At 41.0% G+C, this 22,489-nt stretch overlaps 1 protein-coding gene and 1 long non-coding RNA gene across 2 annotated transcripts; both read left to right on the forward strand.

The window, feature by feature from the left end:
* Nucleotides 1-5,125: 5,125 nt before the first annotated feature.
* SFRP2 (secreted frizzled related protein 2) lies at nt 5,126-12,214 on the forward strand. Its single transcript, XM_061583928.1, has 3 exons — nt 5,126-5,856; nt 8,291-8,371; nt 10,913-12,214. Exons 1-3 carry the CDS (start codon nt 5,358-5,360, stop codon nt 11,215-11,217), a joined length of 885 nt encoding a protein of 294 aa, XP_061439912.1. The 5' UTR covers nt 5,126-5,357; the 3' UTR covers nt 11,218-12,214.
* Nucleotides 12,215-16,694: 4,480 nt separating this feature from the next.
* On the forward strand, nt 16,695-22,130 carry LOC133364248 (uncharacterized). Its single transcript, XR_009757891.1, has 3 exons — nt 16,695-16,898; nt 19,621-19,689; nt 22,046-22,130. It is a non-coding gene; the product is annotated as an uncharacterized LOC133364248 (long non-coding RNA).
* The last annotated feature ends 359 nt before the right edge of the window (nt 22,131-22,489 follow it).

Here is a 22,489-nt window from a genome sequence, read left to right on the forward strand (position 1 = left end):
AAGGCATGCTGGCTCTGCTTCAGCAAGGCTTGTTCTTCTATGTACTTAGTTAATCTAGCTTTAATAATACTTTCTACCAGTTTTCCAGGGACAGAAGTTAAGCTAACTGGCCTGTAATTTCCGGGATCCCCTCTGGATCCCTTTTTGAAGATTGGCGTTACATTTGCCACTTTCCAGTCCTCAGGCACGGAGGAGGACCCGAGGGACAAGTTACATATTTTAGTTAGCAGATCAGCAATTTCACCTTTGAGTTCTTTGAGAACTCTCGGGTGGATGCCATCCAGGCCCGGTGATTTGTCAGTTTTTATATTGTCCATTAAGCCTAGAACTTCCTCTCTCCTTACCACTATTTGTCTCAGTTCCTCAGAATCCCTTCCTGCAAATGTTAGTTCAGGTTCAGGGATCTGCCCTATATCTTCCACTGTGAAGACAGATGCAAAGAATTCATTTAGCTTCTCTGCAATCTCCTTATCGTTCTTTAGTACACCTTTGACTCCCTTATCATCCAAGGGTCCAATCGCCTCCCTAGATGGTCTCCTGCTTTGAATGTATTTATAGAATTTTTTGTTGTTGTTTTTTATGTTCTTAGCAATGTGCTCCTCAAATTCTTTTTTAGCATCCCTTATTGTCTTCTTGCATTTCTTTTGCCAGAGTTTGTGTTCCTTTTTATTTTCTTCATTCGGACAAGACTTCCATTTTCTGAAGGAAGACTTTTTGCCTCTAAGAGCTTCCTTGACTTTGCTCGTTAACCATACTGGCATCTTCTTGGCCCTGGTGGTACCTTTTCTGATCTGCGGTATACACTCCAGTTGAAGTTCTAATATAGTGTTTTTAAACAACTTCCAAGCATTTTCGAGTGATGTGACCCTCTGGACTTTGTTTTTCAGCTTTCTTTTTACCAATCCCCTCATTTTTGTGAAGTTTCCTCTTTTGAAGTCAAATGTGACCGTGTTGGATTTTCTTGGCAATTGGCCAGTTACATGTATGTTTAATTTAATAGCACTGTGGTCACTGCTCCCAATTGGTTCAATAACACTTACATCTCGCACCAGGTCCCGGTCCCCACTGAGGATTAAGTCCAGGGTTGCCATCCCTCTGGTCGGTTCCATGACCAACTGGTCTAGGGAATAGTCATTTAGAATATCTAGAAACTTTGCTTCTTTGTCATGACTGGAACACATATGTGGCCAGTCTATGTCTGGGTAGTTGAAGTCACCCATTACTACCACATTTCCTAGTTTGGATGCTTCCTCAATTTCATATCTCATCTCAAGGTCTCCCTGAGCATTTTGATCAGGGGGACGATAGATCATTCCCAGTATTAAGTCCCTCCTGGGGCATGCTATTGCCACCCACAACGATTCTGTGGAGGAGTCTGCCTCTTTTGGGGTTTCGAGCTTGCTGGATTCAATGCCTTCTTTCACGTATAGAGCGACTCCGCCACCAATACGTCCTGCCCTGTCCTTCCGATATAGTTTATATCCAGGGATAACCGTATCCCACTGGTTTTCTCCATTCCACCAGGTCTCCGTCATGCTCACTATATCAATGCTCTCCTCTAAGACCAAGCACTCCAGTTCTCCCATCTTGGTTCGGAGGCTCCTAGCATTAGCATACAGGCACTTGTAAGCAGTGTATCTCTTCAAGTGTCTTTGGCACTTGTGGTTTGGCCTGTGGTAACATACAAGGTGACGTACAACATTATGCAGGGCTGCCTATTGTTCAGAAATGTCATCTCAAAATACAGTTGATTAGGGTACTAACTGAGACTTGTACAAATTAAATGTTGTGCTATCTTCTTAGTGAGTTCCATTTGTTTCTAAGCTCTTCCAAAGTGCTGGTGTTGACCTTTAAAGCTGTGACAGTGTTAGCCTATATGAGCCTATTGAGAAGTCAGCCCTGTTGCCTTCAATGGAACTTAATACATGGAAATTGTGTACAGGATTGAAGCCCATTTCAGGATGTGTTAGGAGCTGCAGATCTGTTCATTCACTTTTCGGACCTTACAATGAATGTTTGTATGCTGGAAGGAGGCGGGGAAAGAGAGCCTGCCCTTGCAAAGCTTCATCCATCCCACATACATATACATTCAGTAAACAGCTAAATAACATCTGAAAGAGTTCGTGTGAACAATAATCATGGGTAAAGAAATCAAGCCATACTCATGTTGTACAGCGATGAAATGCTGAAGCAATATGCCCAAAGAATAATGCACCAAACAATCCAGAATGCCCTCAAACGTAGAATAATGACGGACAACAGCAAGTTATGTATAGATGGATCTTTACTGATCCCTAAGACAAAGGTTACTCGATAATACAATTCTCTTACTCCGTCTAACATCCCCCACACCTTGTGATTTGACTCCCAAGGCTTTATACACTTTCGGTTCAGTGCCAGCTGCAGTTTGTCCTTGGACAGCTGCACAGTTTTAACCCATTATTTGTCTTTCTGGAAACACTTCACTGTCCAGAAGCCTACAACTAAGGCATATATGAATGAGGCCTACCTAAGAACAAGAAGAGCCTGCTGGATTGGGCAAGTGGTCCATCTCGTCCAACATCCTGTTCTTACAGTGGTGAACCAGATACCTATGAGAAGCCTGCATGAAGAATCTGAGCACAACAGCACTCTCCCCACCTGTGATTCCCAGCAACTGGTATTCAGAGGCATACTGCGTCCAACAGTGGAAGTAGAACATAGACACCATGGATACTAGCCATTGATAGCCTTATCTTCCATGAATTTGTCTAAACCTCTTTTAAAGCCATCCAGGTTGATGGCCATCACTACTTCGTGGAAGAGCGAATTCCGTAGTTTAAGTGTGTGAAGAAGTACTTTCTTGTGTCCTGAATCTTTCAACATTCAGCTTCATGGGATGTCCATGAGTTCTAGTGCGATGTGAGAGGGACAAAAACTTTCCTCTATCCACTCCTCCATGCCATGCATAATCGTGTCACTTCTTACTTGTCTTTTCTCTAAAATAAAAACCCACAAATGCTCCAGCCTTTCCTCATAGGGAAGTTGCTCCATCCTCTTTTATCATTTTAGCTGCCCTTTTCTGAACCTTTTCCAACTCTACAATATCCTTTGTAAACAGTATTGCAAGTGCGATTGCTAGCACCATCGATTTGTATAATGGCATGATATCAGCAGTTTCTGTTCATTCTGTCAGCTGAGTCTGCCTTCCACATGGCATGTGCATTTATGTGTTTTAATTATACTCATTCTCATTTATTCTCTCATATCCTCATTTATTATCCAGATCTCTTAACACCACAGTGAATTCCATGTTAGGGATCATTAGGAAAAAGACCGGGGGGAAAGTGTCAATATCAAAATGCCATATTGCAAATCTATGGCGCGCTCACCCTTATAATACTGTGTACAGTTCTGGTTGCTGCAAAAAGGATATTGTAGAGCTGGAAAAGGCACAAAAAGGGCAAACAAAATGATCATAGAATAGTAGAGTTGGAATGGGCCTATAAGGCCATCAAGTCCGACCCCCTGCTCAATGTGGGAATCCAAATTAAAGCATACCCAACAGGTGGCTGTCCAGCTACCTCTTGAATGCCTCCAGTGTTGGAGACCCCACCACCTCCCTAGGTAATTGGTTCCACTGTCATACTACTCTAACAGTTAGGAAGTTTTTCCTGATGTTCAGCTGAAATCTGACTTCCTATAACTGGAGCCCATTATTCCTTGTCCTGCACTCTGGGATGCTTGAGAAGAGATCCTGGCCGTCCTCCACCTGCTTGCTTTCCTACTTTCTTTGCTGGGAAGGATCATCCAGAGCCAGCAGTAAGGATGGGTGAGAAATTCAATTCACATTTCAAGCCAAATCTATCAAATTCACACTTTCCAAAAAAATACGAGAACCGAAACACAGCCATCCTTTGAAATTCACACCTATGTCAATGTAGCAATGCAGTTTGCCAACCAAAGTGTTTACAAAAATGCATATGTTAGAAGAAAGTGTGCCTAAAATGAATATATGGGTGAAAATAACAAACATAAATGCATTAGATGATGAGAAAATGCTTGCAAAAATGTGTACATTAGTCAAAGCTTCGTACAAAAATGTGTTTATTAGGAGACATTCACACTGACATGCTGGAGAATTTTCAGGAGGATTTCTTCAAAAAATCACAAATTGCTGCAGAAAAGTGGAGAACTGAATTTCAGATTGGACAAATGATAGAACCAAAACTGACCAATCTTTCCATCCCTAGCCAGCAGTGAGCACACAGAATGACAGGAGATCATGGAAGTCATGGAAGATGTGGCTATCAATTGTTAAGCCAAAATGGCTATATGCATCATGCCTCTGAATACCAGGTGCTGGAGAACAACAACAGAAGGTTACTTTAGTTCCTACCCACATTACAGTGGGGACTGATCCTCTCCACTGTGCCACCCACCTGAGAGGGCAGTGAGCAAATGGGCAGAGAATGGCAGATTGGCCAATGGTTGTCGCTCTAGGCAATGCCACATGCCTGACCCCCCCACCTCCAACCATTTACTCCTGCTTGTTCTCTCAGCAGCAAGCTAGGGAGGAGTGGCCTGTCTGGTGGGGGGGGAAGGGGCACAGATGCAAAATCAATGCCCAAGGTGCCCCACAACCTGAACCTGCCTCGATTAGCTGCTGGGCTTTTTGTAGTTATTCCAGGTCAAAAGGTGAAAACCAGGGCCTGCAGAGTGAAACAGCCTCCTCAGGCAGCTCGTTTGGGGTGTTTTGGAAGAGCAGCAAATGATTTGATTACAGTGTGATGTTACTCCCAGGGACGGGAGATTGCAGGGTTTTTTCTGTCTCAGGTGCCAAAATGAGACTTGGGTAATATCCACATTGACTTGCGGAGGGGGGGTGCCATCTGCTGTTTCCTCTCGGGCAGCAAACTGTCTTGGGCCTGGTTAAAACACATACACACATATACACACAAGTTCTGAACCATTTTCTTCGAAAGTTTTCTTGCCAAAAAGACAAACCACGAGGGAACTGAAAATGAAGAACGGCCCCGAGATAGTCGTGGCCAATCCTTGCCGGCCGATTGTCAGATGGCTCCGCCCATTTGCCCTCCCAATCCCCCTCTCGATTTGTATTTTAAAAAATTGCCAGAAAGCTCTGGTGTGGCTCAGCGTTGTGGGCAGCGCGTCCATCGGTGCGTGGCAGGAGCTTTCGGAGGGAGCTGCATGCAGCCGGCGGGAGGCTGAGACTCTCTCGCGCGCGCTCTCCCTTCCTTTTCGCAGCCTTTTTATTCCCCCACGCCCCCAATAGCCTCCTGGATTCCCAGACAGGACCCTTTTAAAGCGGGCAATCTCTCCCGCCCAGATCTCCCCCCCCCGCAACCCGGTCCAAGATGCTCCGCCGCGACCTTTTTCTCTGGCTGCTGTTCCTCGCCACGCCTGGCATCGGCTCAGCCCGCGGGCTCTTTCTCTTCGGGCAGCCCGAGTTCTCCTACAAGCGCTCCAACTGCAAGCCCATCCCGGCTTCCTTGCTCCTGTGCCGCGGGATCGAGTACCCCAACATGAGGCTGCCCAACCTGCTGGGCCACGAGACCATGCAGGAAGTGCTGGAGCAGGCGGGCGCCTGGATCCCCCTGGTGCAGAAGCAGTGCCACCCGGACACGCGCAAGTTCCTCTGCTCGCTCTTCGCGCCGGTCTGCATCGACGACCTGGACGAGACCATCCAGCCTTGCCATTCGCTCTGCGAGCAGGTGAAAGACAGCTGTGCCCCGGTTATGTCCGCCTTCGGCTTCCCTTGGCCTGACATGCTGGACTGTAGCCGCTTCCCCCAGGACAACGACCTGTGCATCCCTCCGGCCAGCAGCGACCACATTCTCCCGACGCCCAAAGAAGGTAAGAGGGCGCCTTCCTGCTGCTTCCCCCGTCTGCAGCGCAATCCTCCGTGGCATGTTCATAAATCCCCACTGTATTGGACTTGCTGTTTGGTAAATGTGCATAAAACTGCCGTCTACACGTTTATTGTAAGCAAATCCAGTGTCCAGTGCGATTTACTCCTGTGGACTTGTGTTATAGGACAGGCTGCGCTTGAATATACTCCTAAACACATTTACTAGGGCTTACGCTCCACCAAAAACAGTGGGACGTACTAAATGAGGCATCATTTAGCGTTACTTCAGAGTAAATGTTCACAGGGACTGCAGGCCAGCAGCCCGACCTTTTGCCTAGTTACTTGGGAATAAATCACAGTTTGTTCAATTGTGCCTTCACCCAGGTGAGTATGAATAGGATTTCAGCATTAAGCTACCAACCTGAGCATAGTTATCAGTGCCACTGAATTTCCTTACAGCACAAATAAGCCTTTTTTTAAAAAAAGCAAAAGGTTGCAAAAGTAGCAAAGCCCCATACAACACAATAAAATTCCTCTCTTTATCAAATGTCACAACTATCATCAATGTATCTTTTTTGGAAGTGTGAGTGCAATTTTTGATCATCAGCCTTCTATGATAGCTATCCGTTTTAAATCACTACAGAACCTCAGACATGTCTCATGTTTTGGGAACGTCACAACACCAAAGAACGATTCGATGGATGTCTTCTATGCCAGAAAACTACAGTTTAACAAAACAAATAATATTTACAATTATCCTAGGCTTTGAAATACTAATTGCAGTCCTAAGCACATTTAGGCTGCAATCCAGTGCACACTTACCTGGGAGTAAGCCCCATTGAACCCAATGGAGCTTACTTCTGAATAGGCATGTATTGGATTGCAGCTTTAATCAGAATGAAGCCAAATTATATTCATTGATCCTTGCTGTGAAATCCTATACGTGTTTACTCAGAAATAAATGTCATTGAGTTCAGTGGGACTTACTCCCAAGTTAGTGGGTATAGAGCTCTGCTGTTGACCTCACAGTGTGGGTTATTAGAGTGTAACTGTTAGGACACAAGCAGGTTTTTCCAGATCAAGACTGCAGCTATGCAGACCAATGCTAAGTATGTTTATTCAGAGAAAGTCCCATAAACCCCATAGTAAGCATATTTAGGATTGCACATCCTAACAGTCTGATCCTATACTTATATTTATTTGGAAGCAAATTTCATTATGTGTGAGTGGGCTTACTGACAAGTTACAGAGGATTGCTACCTTAGTCACAGTACTCTCAATTGTTGGAACTGAAATAGCAAACATAGGCTGTTAGTCATGCTCAGAGCAGACCCCTTGAAATCTATGGACTTGAGTCACCACAATCCAATTGATTTCAGTGAGTCTCATCTACGTATGACTCAGTAGGGTATCACCCATTGTAATTTATGGGATCCTTTCACGTACCACTGTTCTGTTATCCCATTTAAACTGGTTTTCAACTATTGTGGAGGTTTTGTCTTTTTTTAAAATGATTGGCATATATAGGAAGGCTTGTTTTTCTCCCATTCATAAAAATAAGGTGAGAGAGCATGCTACTGAAGTCTGAAGAATTGTGTTGATAAAAGAAACAAATGCAAAGAGCATAAAATCAATGCCTTTTTTTAAAAAAAGAACTGTTTCCAGCTAGCACCAATATAAATGGTTTTAATTAACTGGGGGGGGGGGAGAAATGTAGAGAGAGAGGTGACAGTTTCCCAAGTTTTTGAAATAAAGGACCAGAGAGAAGAGGGAGATTTCTGAAGCAAACCCATAAGGGAAATGTTGTGCATTGTACTGTGTCAATCTCCTTTCCTCCACTCACTGCCCCCCATCCAGGCATTGATTTCTTTTTCTCCTGGGAAAGCCTAGGGATGCGAAGGGGGGGAAAGCTTTAATCCCCTTTACATACATCTCCTTTTCAATATCCCATTGAGCGTTCCCACTGAATTTGTTACGATATTTATTTAACATAACTATTTGGTTTTCTTTCAGCATTTTTTCCTAAAACAGAATGCATGTAGCACAAAATACTCCAAAAGCTGCCCCGCAGCTTCTGATGAAGATACTGAAGGGCTTTGTGCCCTTTCCTTTGTATTTCACAGTTTCTGTCCTCTTGCCCTAGAGTTGGTTCTACAAAGTTGATGTGCAGAGCAATCCTATGTATTCTTTAACTCAGACAAAAGACTCACTGTGTTCAGTGGGGCTTATTCTCAAGGAAGACCACAGTGGATCACAGTCATAGATTTTTTTAAATAAACCATGTTAAATTAAAATAAACGGGGCTGATTCAAGAAAAGGGTAGAATCTAGTGGCCATAGCTGTGTACAAAAGGAGTATACTTTGTTTCCAAACGCCACCTGCTGTTCTCTTTTGAACATCTCTGCTGAAGGTTCTCTTTTCAAATATATTTTGTTCTAGCACCAAAAGTCTGTGATGCCTGCAAAAGCAAGAGTGAGGATGACAATGAAATTGTGGAAAACCTTTGCAAAAATGACTTTGGTAAGTGTAAAAACAAAAGTCACTCATGATTAAAAATGGGAAGAATTTTGGTCTTTTTCTGTCATACGTGACTGTCATGATAATTGGTCAGTGTTGCAAGACAGACACGCAACCAACATTTGGCTTTCTTCAAAATCAAGTGGATTTAACCTTTGGTATTAGCAATGGGGCATTTACAGTAAAAACTATTGAACATGCAAAATGATTTGGATGATTAGTCCAATAGGGTACCAAACCTCCAAGTTGTGAATTGTTCTTCTTTTGAATAAACATGGCAACCATGTTCCACTTGTTATTAACAAAGAGCCTGTTGCTGTGGCTTATAGCACCTGTGCAGTGGCAGTGTGTTTGTTGCAGGAAGCCTGTGGCTAGTGGTCAAGCACCCAGCATCCGTTGCAACATTGCCTGCCTTTCCCACATAGGAGTGACTAGCAGCCATTCACTTATATGGAAGGAAGTAGCAGGGTGCACTCTGGAACCCTGTTAAGGTAGAAGCTAAAACTGGTGTTGGTGACCCTAGTGTCTTGATTTAAAAGCACCCTCCCCTCCTATTAAACGTGTATCATTTGCTTTGCCCCATAGCAGTCAATAAAGACTAATCTGGTTCGCAATGGCTTCTTTCAGCATAGTACTATTACTATTTAATCTAAACTTTTGTATGATTTTAATTATATGTGTGCTTTTATTTGGAAGCCGCCGTGAGTTCCAGTTTTGGAAAAAGGGCGGGGTAAAAATAATGATAATAAATAAATAAATAATACTATTACTCCATCTTCCTTTGCAAAGCCCCACCCTGAGTTCCATACCTTGGTCACTTCCGAATGTGACAGAACACAGAAACTGGCTAATTACATGAAGAGTTGTGATATTTAAAAAATATCTGAAGCAATAATACTGGAGTATCATAGGAGTTTCTGTGATCCAAAAAGTGTACACAAAAGTGAACACTGTCATTAGAAATGCACACATACATATTGTGGAGTTCTCCACTGGGCATGCCAGAAGCAACATAATATGTTAAAAGGTTTTTATGACTTCCACTTACAATTTTCTGACTGTTGTGTGCCACATTTATGCTTATTCATGGATAAAGCTGGAAGCATACTAAGTAGAGCCAGGCTGCAAAGTTATGCTGAATGCCTTGGCTCCTTTCTGTTTCCTTTCTGACCATTTTGCGAGGAAGAGAAGATGAGGGGGGACTGAGCTCCCGTCCTGCTGTGAATCTGAGACCATCAGGGTTTATCCTTTCCAGCTCCGATCTCCTCATGAAGGGGGGAAGGAATGCTGAGCACCCAGTCTTGTGGGAACTAAATCAGATAGGGATTTCTCCTGACTTGGATTATTAGGTGGTGAGGAAGCTGAAGAGATGGGAGAGGGGGCCCGAGGTATGTTCTCATTTCCTTCAAATTTTTCTGGCTTGTATAGCATTTCTGACATGCAAAGTGCTTTACAGATCTTATGTTCATCTATAACAATTATGGCAAAGCCTTTGCATTCCAGAGTTACTTCTTTTTTTACAAACAAAAAAAAGCTTCTTTTAAAAATCCTAACAATCCAGGAACTATTGTCCCAACTGCTTTGGAGGAAGCAGGCTGAGAATTATGTTACTGAGATGAGACGGATGGCATATTGTAGCAAAACATAAACATTTCTGGGTCACAAGTAATTGGAAAGGCCTCTTGAGAAAGGCAGATAAAATATGAGAAAAGAGTTGGCATAGAAATAAAGTTTATTATTATAAACACGTTATAATTTTATCAGATTATAACTGAGAAAGTATTTGTGGTGGAATTTACAGGGATTAATATTCTTACCAGAAAGAAATTGCAAAGACAGTGAGTTACTTACGTGTAACTAGTCTTCAGTTTTCATGTGGCACATCCAGCATGAGATTTTCAGATAAGTTTTCTTTTTTTAGGGCCAAGCATGTTGTGTAGGTTACTTAATGAGCCTTGTGTTCCCCTCACCGACCTCCCTTCCAGTTATTTTACCAAATCAAATGCAGCTGTTAAACCAATTCTCCTTCTCTTTGGCCTGTTCTTTCAAATACAGTACATGAGTAATGTCGATTCCTTGCAGGTTCACCTAAGAATCTTTCTAACCTCATAAATTAACCCTAGAGTCTTCAGCAACAGCTGCGATCAAATGTCCTATGTGATGTAGGCCTTCCCCTCTGAGGCTTTTGTGAGAATACATTGTGTCATGTTTAAACCCTAATGTACAATTAATGTACAAAATGGGGTGGTTGTTTTTCCTTTTTGTGTTGGCAAATGAATTAAAAGCTGGAGGGAGAGGTCCATTTAGAGCAGTTTTGCTTTTTTAAACAAAGAAACACACCCAATGGTTCATTCAGACTGAAGTGACTTGCATGCCCTTGGTGGCTTTAGAAATGGAGCCACCTGCTGTCCGTTCTGTCAGCCCCTGACAGTTTAATTAGCAATAGAAGACCTCCCTCCCCAGGTTCCCTTTCTGTGCACTAATGGGAAAAACCTCTCTCTCTCTCAATGCACTCCCCTCCCCTCTCGCCGTTATCCCTATTAGCTCTGAAGATAAAAGTGAAGGAGATCGCCTACATCAATGGGGACACCAAGATCACTCCGGAAACAAAGAGCAAAACCATCTACAAGCTGAATGGGGTGACAGAAAGGGATCTGAAGAAAACTGTGCTTTGGCTCAAAGGTGGCCTGCAGTGTACCTGTGATGAAATGAATGATATAAATGCACCCTATTTAGTGATGGGACAGAGGTTGGCTGGGGAGCTGGTGATCACCTCGGTTAAGCGATGGCAGAAAGGTCAGCGGGCATTCAAAAGGTTCTCGCGCAGCATCCGCAAGCTGCAATGCTAGTTGGTGGCCACATTCGGTCCCATCTAAACACCAGCCTTGAGCTTTTCCAAACCTCTTGCACCTATCTGCTTCAGATGCAAAGCACAGCAGGTGTGGGGGAGGAAGAGTTGTTTGTATCTTGGGAGGGAGGGAGGTGGAGGAAAAAAGAGCCCTCCCAAATCTTGTACATATAGTACAACTATAATTACAAAAATCATGAGTATGTTTTTTATTTTATTAAAGTATCTTGCTTAGAGCCAGTTATTTGCATTGGTGTGAAATGTGACTTAGATATTTTTAATCTTTCATTGTGGTTTTCCATAGGTGATGTTATGTGTTAGTTTGTTAACCATCAAGCCCAATTGGTCAGGTTCACTTTTGATTTGGTGGGAAAAGGCCACCATGAAATGATGTTGCCCTGCCATGACAGGGCTTCAGAAGATAGCAAATTCCAGATGTGGATACTTTTTGTCCTATTTGGAAGGAAGGGCTGCCATCTGAAAATGATTACCACCTGGACACTTTCCCATTTTTGACTACAATTCAATGCAGTGATAAAAGGCATGCTTTGACTTCAGTGGGCTTGAGCATGCTTAAAGTGGCAATCCTGCGCAAACTTACTTGGGAGTTTGCGCCATTATACTTAGTGGGACTTCTGTAAATATGCACTGTAGATCTGTATTGAATTGTGGCCGTTATGTTTTATGTTGGCCTTGATTATTGAACCTAACTTGATCTAACATAAACATGCCATTATTTTTGTTCACTATAGAGAAATTACCATTGTCACATGTGCTACTTATGCAGGAACTGCATCAATAAAGGCATATTAACCATTTGCACACAGTATTGTATACAAACCTGTTAATAGTTTTAAACTGACTGAATGCACATTTGAGGAAGGTTTTTGTTTTGTGTTATTTTGGCACTGCTGCCTTCACAAATTAAACCTTTCTTTAGTCTAACTGTAATATAAGTAGTGGTTTTTCTGAAAGAGTTGTAAAATATTACTTTAACAAACCTTGTAAATATTTCAGATAAACATTATATTCTTGTACATAAACTTTACATCATAGTTTACCCTTTGTCTTTGTTTTTTGCGGGATCAAAGACGGCTATGAGAAAGCCCTGTATTGCCAACACTGGCCCATGGAAATATGCAGCATTTTAAATGAATGTGTACTTGGATACAATCTTTATGTCCATTCCATTTAGATGCAACCCCATTATGATGCGTAACAATGTTGTAATGTGGTAACAGTATAAATGAGAGTTCACAGAATATAATAGGATTTGTCTGCTTCTAATACAGAATTGTTTTAAAAGATGCATAAATACCAGTGAAATTGCTCAGGTTGAGCTGCTCCTTGTGCTTTCCTCATTCATCCATTTTTGTGCTGTAAGAGGCCATGATATATTCTCCCATATTCTCCCATACAATTTTCTCATTGATTTAAGTTCTTTTCGATCTCCAACATTATTCATATTTAAGACAACCAAAGTTCTGACAGAGGATGCATGAGCAATTTATGCACATTCTTTTTGCACTCTTAGTGTAAAATCTTCAAAACCTTGCACCTCTCTTCTGTGGTGAAATGCACATATTACAGGTTCTCTTCAAGCTCACAGGGTAGATCCCCTTTAACATCATATGATTCAACATCATACGATTCCCAATCAAATGGGAATAAATTTATGCCCAAAAGGTACTCTGTACATATTTCCCTGTGATGAAAAGCCAGAAACAGGAACCAGGAATGCATCAAGAGCAAGGGATAGGTTGGGATGTCCTCTCAACAGAGAATTACATATCAGAGAAAGAAGACATCTGAGCACATATGCAACTTCAGCTTTTAGCTTGGATTTTATAGAGAAACATGCACACAGCATCTGTTGGTTAGGAGTGGCTTTTGCCAGCTTCGGCTGATAAGGCAGCTGTGGCCATTTCTGGACAAGGATAGCTTGGCCACTGTTGGCCATGCACTGGTAACCTCCAGGCTGGATTACTGTAATGCACTGTATGCGGGGCTGCCCTTGAGGTTGATCTGAAAGCTGCAGCTGGTACAAGATGCAGCAGTGTGACTGCTCACTAAGGCAGGATATCATCAACATGTTCCCCCGCTGCTGAAAGAATTGTACTGGCTGCCCATTAGCTACTGGGCCAAGTTCAAGGTTCTGGTTTTGGTGTACAAAGCCCTACAGCTTGGGATCAGGATACCTGAAAGATAGTCTTACCCCTTGTATACTCAGTTGATCACAATGCATTGCAGGTGTGGGCCTCCTGCAGATACCATCGTATCAGGAGGTCCATTCGGCACAATATAGGAAGCTGACCTTTAGTGTAATGGCACCTACCCTTTGGAATTCCCTCCCCTTAAATATTAGACAGGTGCCATCTCTGTTATCTTTTTGGTGCCTTCAACAAGCCTTTTAGGTAGAGCCTTTACCCCTCTTATCTGTGTTGATGATGGAATTGCTTTTTAAGATGCTTTTAAATATGTTTTATTTTTAAAATGTTTTTAGGGTTTTGTCATTTGTTTGCCACCCTGGGCTCCTTTTGGGAGGAAGGGCAGGATAGAAACTTAATTGACGATGACAAAAAAAAATAATGTGCACCTCAACCCTGTTAAATTAGAACAATCATGCTAACACTATGATGCATTACCTTTGCACAGTGCTAACAGAACAAGATAGAATATCCACATTTCAATTGACATAAGCCAGGGATGGAAAACCTGTTGCCCTCCAGACGTTGTTGGACTACAGCTCCCATCATCCTTGATCATTGGCCATGCTGGCTGGGGTGATGGGAGTTGGAGTCCAACTACATTGGGTGGGCTGCTGGTTCCCCACCCGTCTTAAACACTTCCCTTCAATAAGGCATAGAAAAACATTTTAGGGGACATTTCCTTGTTTGATATTGATACACTTTTTTTCTATTTACACTGCTCTTTTAATTCATTTCTGCTTTAAAATGAATTATATTGGTTTGTAATACAGTTATTGGAGGGCAACAAAAATGTGTTTCTCTGATTTTAAATATAGGTTGATCAGTGGACACCTATGTTCTCTGAAAGCCTAAATTGATGTACCCTGCTGTACTTAAATCCTTTTTTTTTTTTCAATAATTTTTATTCAGATTTTCATAAAACATACAAAACAAAACCATAAAACATTCAAAGACAAAAAACAAAATCAAAAATAGTTAGACAAAAAAAATAAATAAAAAGTAAAATATTGACTTCCCATTTGTCACAGATCAAATCAGTTATAGGTCTACAATGTATAACAATCCTGTCTCTTAAATCATATTATAAAATCACTTTCCTCCAGTAGTTATCTTACTTAATCATCAAATCTCATAAACATTACTTTATTCTTTCCACAAAAAGTCAAAGAGAGGTTTCAATTCTTTAAGAAATATATCTATCAATTTTTCTCCAGAAAAGCATGTCGATTAATCCATCTCATTAATAATTATAATAATCTTATTGTCATAACCATAGTCAAAATAAACATTTCGATTAATTCATCTCATCAGAATCTGTTAGGTTCAATAATTTCAATAGCCATTATTCTATTATCCCTATTAGTTCCATCTTCCATCTTCCATCTTCAATAGTCTTGTTAAGTCCAGTAATTTCAGTGTCCAATCTTCCATTATCAGTATTCCGTAATAATCTTGCTGTCATAACCATAGAAATATTAACTTCCCATTTGTCACAGATCACATCAGTTATAGGTCTACAATGTATAACAATCCTGTCTCTTAAATCATATTATAAAATCACTTTCCTCCAGTAGTTATCTTACTTAATCATCAAATCTCATAAACATTACTTTATTCTTTCCACAAAAAGTCAAAGAGAGGTTTCAATTCTTTAAGAAATATATCTATCAATTTTTCTCCAGATAAGCATGTCGATTAATCCATCTCATTAATAATTATAATAATCTTATTGTCATAACCATAGTCAAAATAAACATTTCGATTAATCCATCTCATCAGAATCTGTTAGGTTCAATAATTTCAATAGCCATTATTCTATTATCCCTATTAGTTCCATCTTCCATCTTCCATCTTCAATAGTCTTGTTAACTCCAGTAATTTCAGTGTCCAATCTTCCATTATCAGTATTCCGTAATAATCTTGCTGTCATAACCATAGTCATATAGTAAGAGTCTAATGGGAATTTCCTCTATCCCAAATATTTTCTTGCCATCCATTCTGAATAGGTTGCTGGAATACTGCAGTAAAATCATATCTCTGTTCTTTTTTACAAAATGTACTGGCTCATCTCTTGAAAGTTTTTCCCTTGTCACATGGCTGCAATTAATTCCATAGGTTTTCTCTATATTAGGCTCCATCACATCATTCCAGTCCAGAAGATTGTCCATGCCATTGATAACTTTATCTCTAATATCTTCATTAATTTCTTCAGAGATAACATTGAATTCCAAACAGTAGATTTTATTTCTAAAATCCATAAATTCCAAATCTTTTTCCTGTTCCACGTTTGTTCCAGGCTCCAGGGTCTCCTCTCTCACAGGGACCCCTATTTCTTTAAACTCCTGGATCATTTTGCACAATTCAATTTTCAGCTCCTTACAACCCTGTCGCAGGGTTCGTTTCGTTATCTCAATCTCATCCATTATTTTCTGAAACCTAGTTACTTTCAGATTCTCAGCCACTTTCTTGATTGCCATTTTAAAAGAAAAATATAAGAGAACCACTTCTTATTTCAGCAACAATTGGGTTAATACTCCAAACTTGATGACATCACAGTATAAACAGAGCAGCCAGCCTTATCTCACTATGCTTAGGAAAACAAAATGTAGTTCCCAGGATCGAAACAATTAATGGCGTCGTCAGGAAACAGATTCGTCAAAATAAAATAAACCAAAAAGAGAGTAGTCTCAGACAATATAATATTCTTCAGAATAGAAATCAGGAATAGAAATCTCTCTTCTGTGTATATCTTTAGAATGCAAATCCAGGACAGCTTTTTGCAACAAAAACAGAGATAAGCTGTTAATTAGTGCATAGCAGAGAAGAGTTATAGCTCACCGGAAAGATGTCCAAAGCCGATCAATCTGGCAAATCTCCTTTTACTGCAACAGTTTAAGTCAAGTAAAAAAATATAGAAAGAAGGGTGCTTGCCTGTTAGTCCGTTCTCTCTCTAAAGAAAAGATGAACGTGTCGCTTTATCAGATAGAGCTTGTTGAAAATCCGTCCTTGTTTGTCGGCTGGACCACGTCTCATAAATCAATGAAATCTAGTCCTCCCAACAAAAATAGGCTTTGAGGTTAATCTCTTCGTTTCTCCCTGCCCGGGAGAAGTTTCATCAGTCAAAAAAAAAAAAGTTTTGACTGATTTATATCTGAATAAGCTTCTTTTGCGGCGGGAGCCCGTCCCAAAAGCAGGCACAGGCTAAGTCACCCTTCCCGGAAGTCCCCTGCTGTACTTAAATCCTATGAAATATTGCCTGTGGAGCTTTTTGTTTGGGATTTAGTGAATTACAACACATGCTACTTAACCTCATTCTGTAAGGTGTGGGGTTTGTTTGTTTAATCAATTATTTAAAAGATTTATTTTCTGTTCTATAAAGCAAAAACTTCTGAAAACAGCAAAGGTTCCGTTTACGTTCTCACTTGCTGCGATTCCAATGGCCTTTCTTTACTCTTGCTGCAAAGTTGTACAGGTAAGTCCATAAAAGTCATTCACTCATTCACACTGACCTATATTAGTTGTGACCTAAAAAGAAAAAAGAACCATCACTGCTAGTAAAATTTACTGCCTATTCTCCTCGAAGTAATTTGTACCCTAAGGCAGGGACAGAGAACTTTTAAGATACAGCTGGTCATGGACCGAAATAAACATTGATTGAGATAAGATACAGCTGGACTCCAATTCCAAGAAATCCTGGCCAGCATGGCCAGTGGCCCAGGAATGATGGGAGTTGAAGTCCACAAATATTTGAGGGCCACAAATTACCTATGCCTGTCCTCAAAAAATTACAACTGTTTTAAGTTCCTTAACTTGGGTTGCCAGGTTCTTGGCCTGAGACTGATCCTGTATCTTCAGGAGGAGAGAAGGTCAGCCCAGTGCAAGTGTTCTTGCAATTCTGTAATGAGAAAAACCACAAGGTGGAATTCTCCCTTCCCCCTGCCCAACCTTTAAATATACAGAAGACCTCTTGGTTGCCAGGCCCGGCCTTCAAGAGGTCTTCTGTATCTTTAAAAGTTGTGGAGGGGGGAGGGGGAATTCCACCTTGTGGTTTTTCCCATTACAGTGTTGCAAGAACACCTGCACTGGGCTGACCTTCTGTTCTCCTAAAGATACAGGATCAGGATCAGGCCATGGACCTGGCAACCCTATCCTTAACAGATGGCTTGGTTAAGTTCCTTTGTGGGGGAGGCTACCTAGAGTTTATCGTTGGTGGTATTAATGCTAATGATCAGTTTGACTGCGTGAACCTACAATGAAACAATACAACGATTTCTCAAGTTAATTTGCCACACTGAAGATAAGAACAGCCATAATGGGATTTTAGGCAGGAGTGGAGTGGCAAATTCAGAAGTACAGGGTCCCTTCACATTAGTCACAGCCATGCCTCTTCCCATTTTTTATTTTTATGCTGCTTGTTAAGAATGAGATCCTTGTTAATGCCTTCTTTCACAACAACAGACATCCCTATCAGCTAATCAGCTTGAAAGGACAGTATGTTAAGCTACTGGGAAGAGTCTTCTCAGTGACCGATGCACCTCCTTTCACTCTGATTAGCTCCAATCAGCATTAAAGGACAAGGAAGCTTGTTAGAAGACTCTTCTCAGTGGCCAGCACACTCCCCTGTCATGTCAATTGTCTCATAGGATGTTGGAGACATAGGAACCCTGCTGCGATCCTGCTCCCAATAAAGTAAGGGGTCCATGACTCCCCCAAGACCCTGAATGACTGCACCCCTGGTTTTAAATAATGAAATAAGTTGCTTGTACAAGGCAGTCTTTCCAAATCTGGATTTGCTGGGGATTGTATCCTCTTTCCAACAAAAGAATATTGTTGGAAGGGCAAATAGTTTCAGATGAGAAGTGTCTATAAGAGGGTGGGTGTGCTATTGACAATTTTAATTGCTGTAAACCGCCCAGAGAGCTTTGGCTATTGGGCGGTATATAAATATAATAAATAAATAAATGTAATAAATAAATGTGTTGTTCCCTTTCTAGGCCACCTCTAGTGCAAAGCAAGCTCTTTCCCCAAATAACATGCAAAGCCCAACCCTGCTATGAACAAAGCTATGGCATTAGTTGCACAAATCTCATTCTTTGAACAATGCCCAAAGAAAATCTAACATGATTAATATTTCAATCATACACTCACTGCTTGATTGGTTTCTTTTCTGCCTCTGATAAAATGCTTTGATGGTGGTTGTTTTTTAAATAGGCTGATCTAGTGCTCATCACATCTTCCCCATGCTCTCCCCTATGTGCTACACGTGGGAATATTGTAGCACCAATTAATCCCCCTTTTCTGTCAGCAGCTCCCACAAAACAGTTGAGAGCTGCCAATGGAGGTTGAATGGTAACAGGACAGCTAAGTAGGTCTGGATCTGGCCAATCCCTGGATGTGAGACCATCTTGGAACCACATGTATGCTACCTTGATGTCCTTGATGAAAGAAAGGTGGGATACAAACAAAATAAAATAAATAAATATGATAGATGACTGGCCCATAATATATTGCTTAAAATCAAAGTGTTAAAGAGAGACCTGAATGCTGTCATCATGGGAATGTCACCTGCATCCAGTGGCACACAAGGAAATGAGAGATGAACTAGATATGACCCTTATCACATATTTTGTTCTTGTGTCTTTTTTTCCCTCTTCAACAAATAGCTAGCAACAGAGGAAGAGGGCAAGGCTGAGCCAGATCAGAACCATTTGTCCCTGCCACAATCCCGATTAGAATCAGCCATCCCTACCCATTCTCTGCACCTGCTCTGGCAATAGGAGGAAAGCATCAATAGATGCCCATGGGCATTTTCCTCCATTATTAATAACAGGTGCAAAGAAATATTGCAGATGGGACCACATCAGAGGCCAAGGGTTAAGAGTTCCCCTTTCTCTGTGTCATAATTCCAGTCAGGGCTGTCAGCCTCCTGTACAGGCTTTTTGTTGAAGAAAAATCAGATATGTAAAGAAAAACTACCTGACAACATCAGCTTCACAGTATTTTCTGACAACATGAAGTACAAGTTCTTTATTGTTCAAAATGGTTAAAAATATGCATAAAAATGTTAAAATCATAGACTTTCTCCCTATTAGAGGATAACTCAGTAGATCTAATAGTAACAACCCCTGCCCAATAATGAGATATTCTTTCCCCCAGCACAAGCCTAACCCCTTTTTTTGTTTACATCATCCCAGAAAAGAGATTCCAAGCCAGTAAATCCCATACAGTGAGAAAGTAATCAAAGGCTTGTGATCATGTCAGAAGTGAGTATCCAGAAACAAAGCTACACAAGGTATTGAATCAGTGGGTGGTTCTGTGGCACAGGGTGGCACAGGTTCCAAGCAAAACCAAAATACTGTAAGTGGATCCCTTCATAAAGTTTGGAAAGCCCTGGATGAAAACACTTTCTCTCTGTTACCAAATATAAAGATCAAGCCAGAAGCAAGAAAGTATAATGAAGGCACACAACTCCCTTATCCTGTAAGGATGCTGGCTCATCAAGGGGGCTGATCTTGCACAATCCTGACCAATATAAAACCATAGCAATTAAGTTTATTATTATTATTATTATTATTATTAAGTTTATTAAGTTTATTATTATTATTAAGTTTATTTCTACCATGCCTTTTGGGCAAAGGCCCTCAAGGCAGCTTACAAAAAAATAGGCACAAGCATAAAAATACATCAGTGAAGGCAATACAATTTACAAAAATTAAATAACAAATATCATTTTTTTTTAAAAAAACAGCAATTACAACATAATTAAAAAACAATTACAATTTATACTTAAAAGTTCCAGTATATACTAATCCTTGCAAGGCATTTAATCTGCATAAGAGGAGAAATGTATTGTGCTCTTGAGCAATTTGTCAAATCTTGGCCTTCTGTCTGAGCCTTAGATCCACTATTTAGCTATAAAGCTTTTGAAGTATATACGAAGGCAGACGTGTATAAAGCCTTTTCAGGTTTCAGTTTAGTTACGGGTAAAGAGCTAAACCATGTCCTCCCAATTAGATCTTCAAATAGCCAGATTAACCATCATTTGTCCTTATTCTAGGCACATGCACCCTGCTGGTTGCAACTGTCCAATGCCAAGTCATTTATTTCCCTGCTACTGCCTGCCAGGGGGCTGCTTCATTCACTTCCCAATCAGTTTTCTTTTCATGTGAGCATAACAACCACAACAGACCTTACTATGAAATCTTTTTATTTATTTATTTACACCACCATTTTTCCTTATTTGGTTGTGAAAGGGAACAATGAGAGGTAGAAACTAAATGGACTGCTAACACACTAAACCAGAAGTCATCTGCTTCTCTTGGCTCTTTGAAGTTATGTGGAAAACACACAAGTGAAAATATTTGAATAGAGGAAATAATTTCCCTGTGGCTGCATGCCATATATCTATATACAGATACCACAAGTTTAGAGGGTGCAAATGTTCCTTCTATAGAATGTTTTCTTATGGGTATGCAAGCAGTATTTATAAATAAAGTATACATTCATTTGATTTTTTTAAAAATTGGGTAATATTCAACTAAGGTCACTTCCAAGCCATACATTTAAAGCACTATTATATCACTTTAGCAGTCATGGCTTCCCCCCCCCCCAGCCTTTAAGGAACTGTAGTTTGTTAATGGTGCTGAGGGTTGTTAAGAGACTTCTCATAGAGTACCCTAAGCAAACTCCTGCTTCCAGGATTCTTTGGAATAAGCCATGGCTATTAATATGGCACAAGAGTGTTTTAAATGTTTAGCACAGGTGAGGCCCAAGTCAAAATTCAGAGTAGCCCATTGATTTCCTGGGGTCCTCTCTGACTATGACTGATGTTGGGTGTCACCCACCTCGTCAAATATGAGTGATTCTTCTATTTAGTGTGGTGTAGTGGTTAAGGTGTTGGACTATGACCTGGGAGACCAGGGTTCGAATCCCCACACAGCCATGAAGCTCACTGGGTGACCTTGGGCCAGTCACTGCCTCTCAGCCTCAGAGGAAGGCAATGGTAAACCACCTCTAAATACCGCTTACCATGAAAACCCTATTCATAGGGTTGCCATAAGTCAGAATCGACTTATTTATTTATTATTTAATTTGTATCCTGCCCTTCCTCTTCAATTCCTTTTCAATTCCTTCTACTTCTGACGTTCAGATGAGTGTGCTGGTCTTATGTAGAATGAACAGCACAATCTACACCCAAGATGGGGAAACCATAGTTTTTAGAACTACAAAAATCTTTAGGGTGGGGAAAAACACCCTAAGGATCAGGGGAAACCCCCAAAACAGCCCACTGGGGACCAAACATGCTCAGTAGCCAAGAAAGGACTACCTGTTAACAGGAGAGGGGACAGAAAGAAAACTGAGTGGGAAGGGAAATGGAATGGAGTATTCCTGCATAGGGTATAGATAACTGACTGAAACCGTGAGTGGGAGCCCTTAACACAGCAACATTTTGTTGCAAGCCCCACTTGTTTGCCATAATGATAATATGAACATTTTCAACCAATCTGAGTCTGTCACCTGCTGAACTGAAGAAATGTTTGTTTTCTTTGCTTGTTTGTTTAGAAAATTATTCCTCTTTCAACAGTATAGCAAATGTGCAATTCTGGGTTTCCTCCACAGCAATGCATGACAAAGGAAGAAATGGTGATCAAGAAGAACCAAGCTATCACATCATTCTATGCACCAATGAAGCAGGCAGTCCTCCACTGAAGTAAGCAGGTGTACACTACTAGCACATAAAGCATACATTCTGCAAACACAAATGTTGATCTACTGTGTAAAATAAATAAAACACTTCAGATATGTCAGCATCTTGTGCTGGCTTACAGCCAAACTAGACATAGCGCAAAATGCACTGCTTGCAGTTGTGCTTAATAGCAGGCATGGAGGGTGGGATTTTCATAGGGACAGTGATGCATCAGCAGAGAGATGAACCCTGTCCTTCCCTGCTATAGTGCCAGTGAAAACTGATCTCCCCCAAAGCTGCTATTAGCCTGGGCAAGGAGGGTGGGAAACATCCAATAGAAACTTCCCTCTGGGACTGCAGATGGGGAAGGATATTCA

The sequence above is a fragment of the Rhineura floridana genome, chromosome 9 (genome assembly GCF_030035675.1).
Source record: "Rhineura floridana isolate rRhiFlo1 chromosome 9, rRhiFlo1.hap2, whole genome shotgun sequence".
NCBI classification, from domain to species: Eukaryota; Metazoa; Chordata; class Lepidosauria; order Squamata; family Rhineuridae; genus Rhineura; species Rhineura floridana.

What these genes read in the sequence shown, in the direction of transcription:
- SFRP2 (XM_061583928.1), top strand. Translation starts at nt 5,358, where the DNA reads ATGCTCCGCCGCGACCTTTTTCTCTGGCTGCTGTTCCTCGCCACGCCT. An exon ending in TCTCCCGACGCCCAAAGAAG is followed by an intron (nt 5,857 to 8,290) that starts GTAAGAGGGCGC and finishes ATTTTGTTCTAG; the next exon opens with CACCAAAAGTCTGTGATGCC. An exon ending in CCTTTGCAAAAATGACTTTG is followed by an intron (nt 8,372 to 10,912) that starts GTAAGTGTAAAA and finishes TATCCCTATTAG; the next exon opens with CTCTGAAGATAAAAGTGAAG.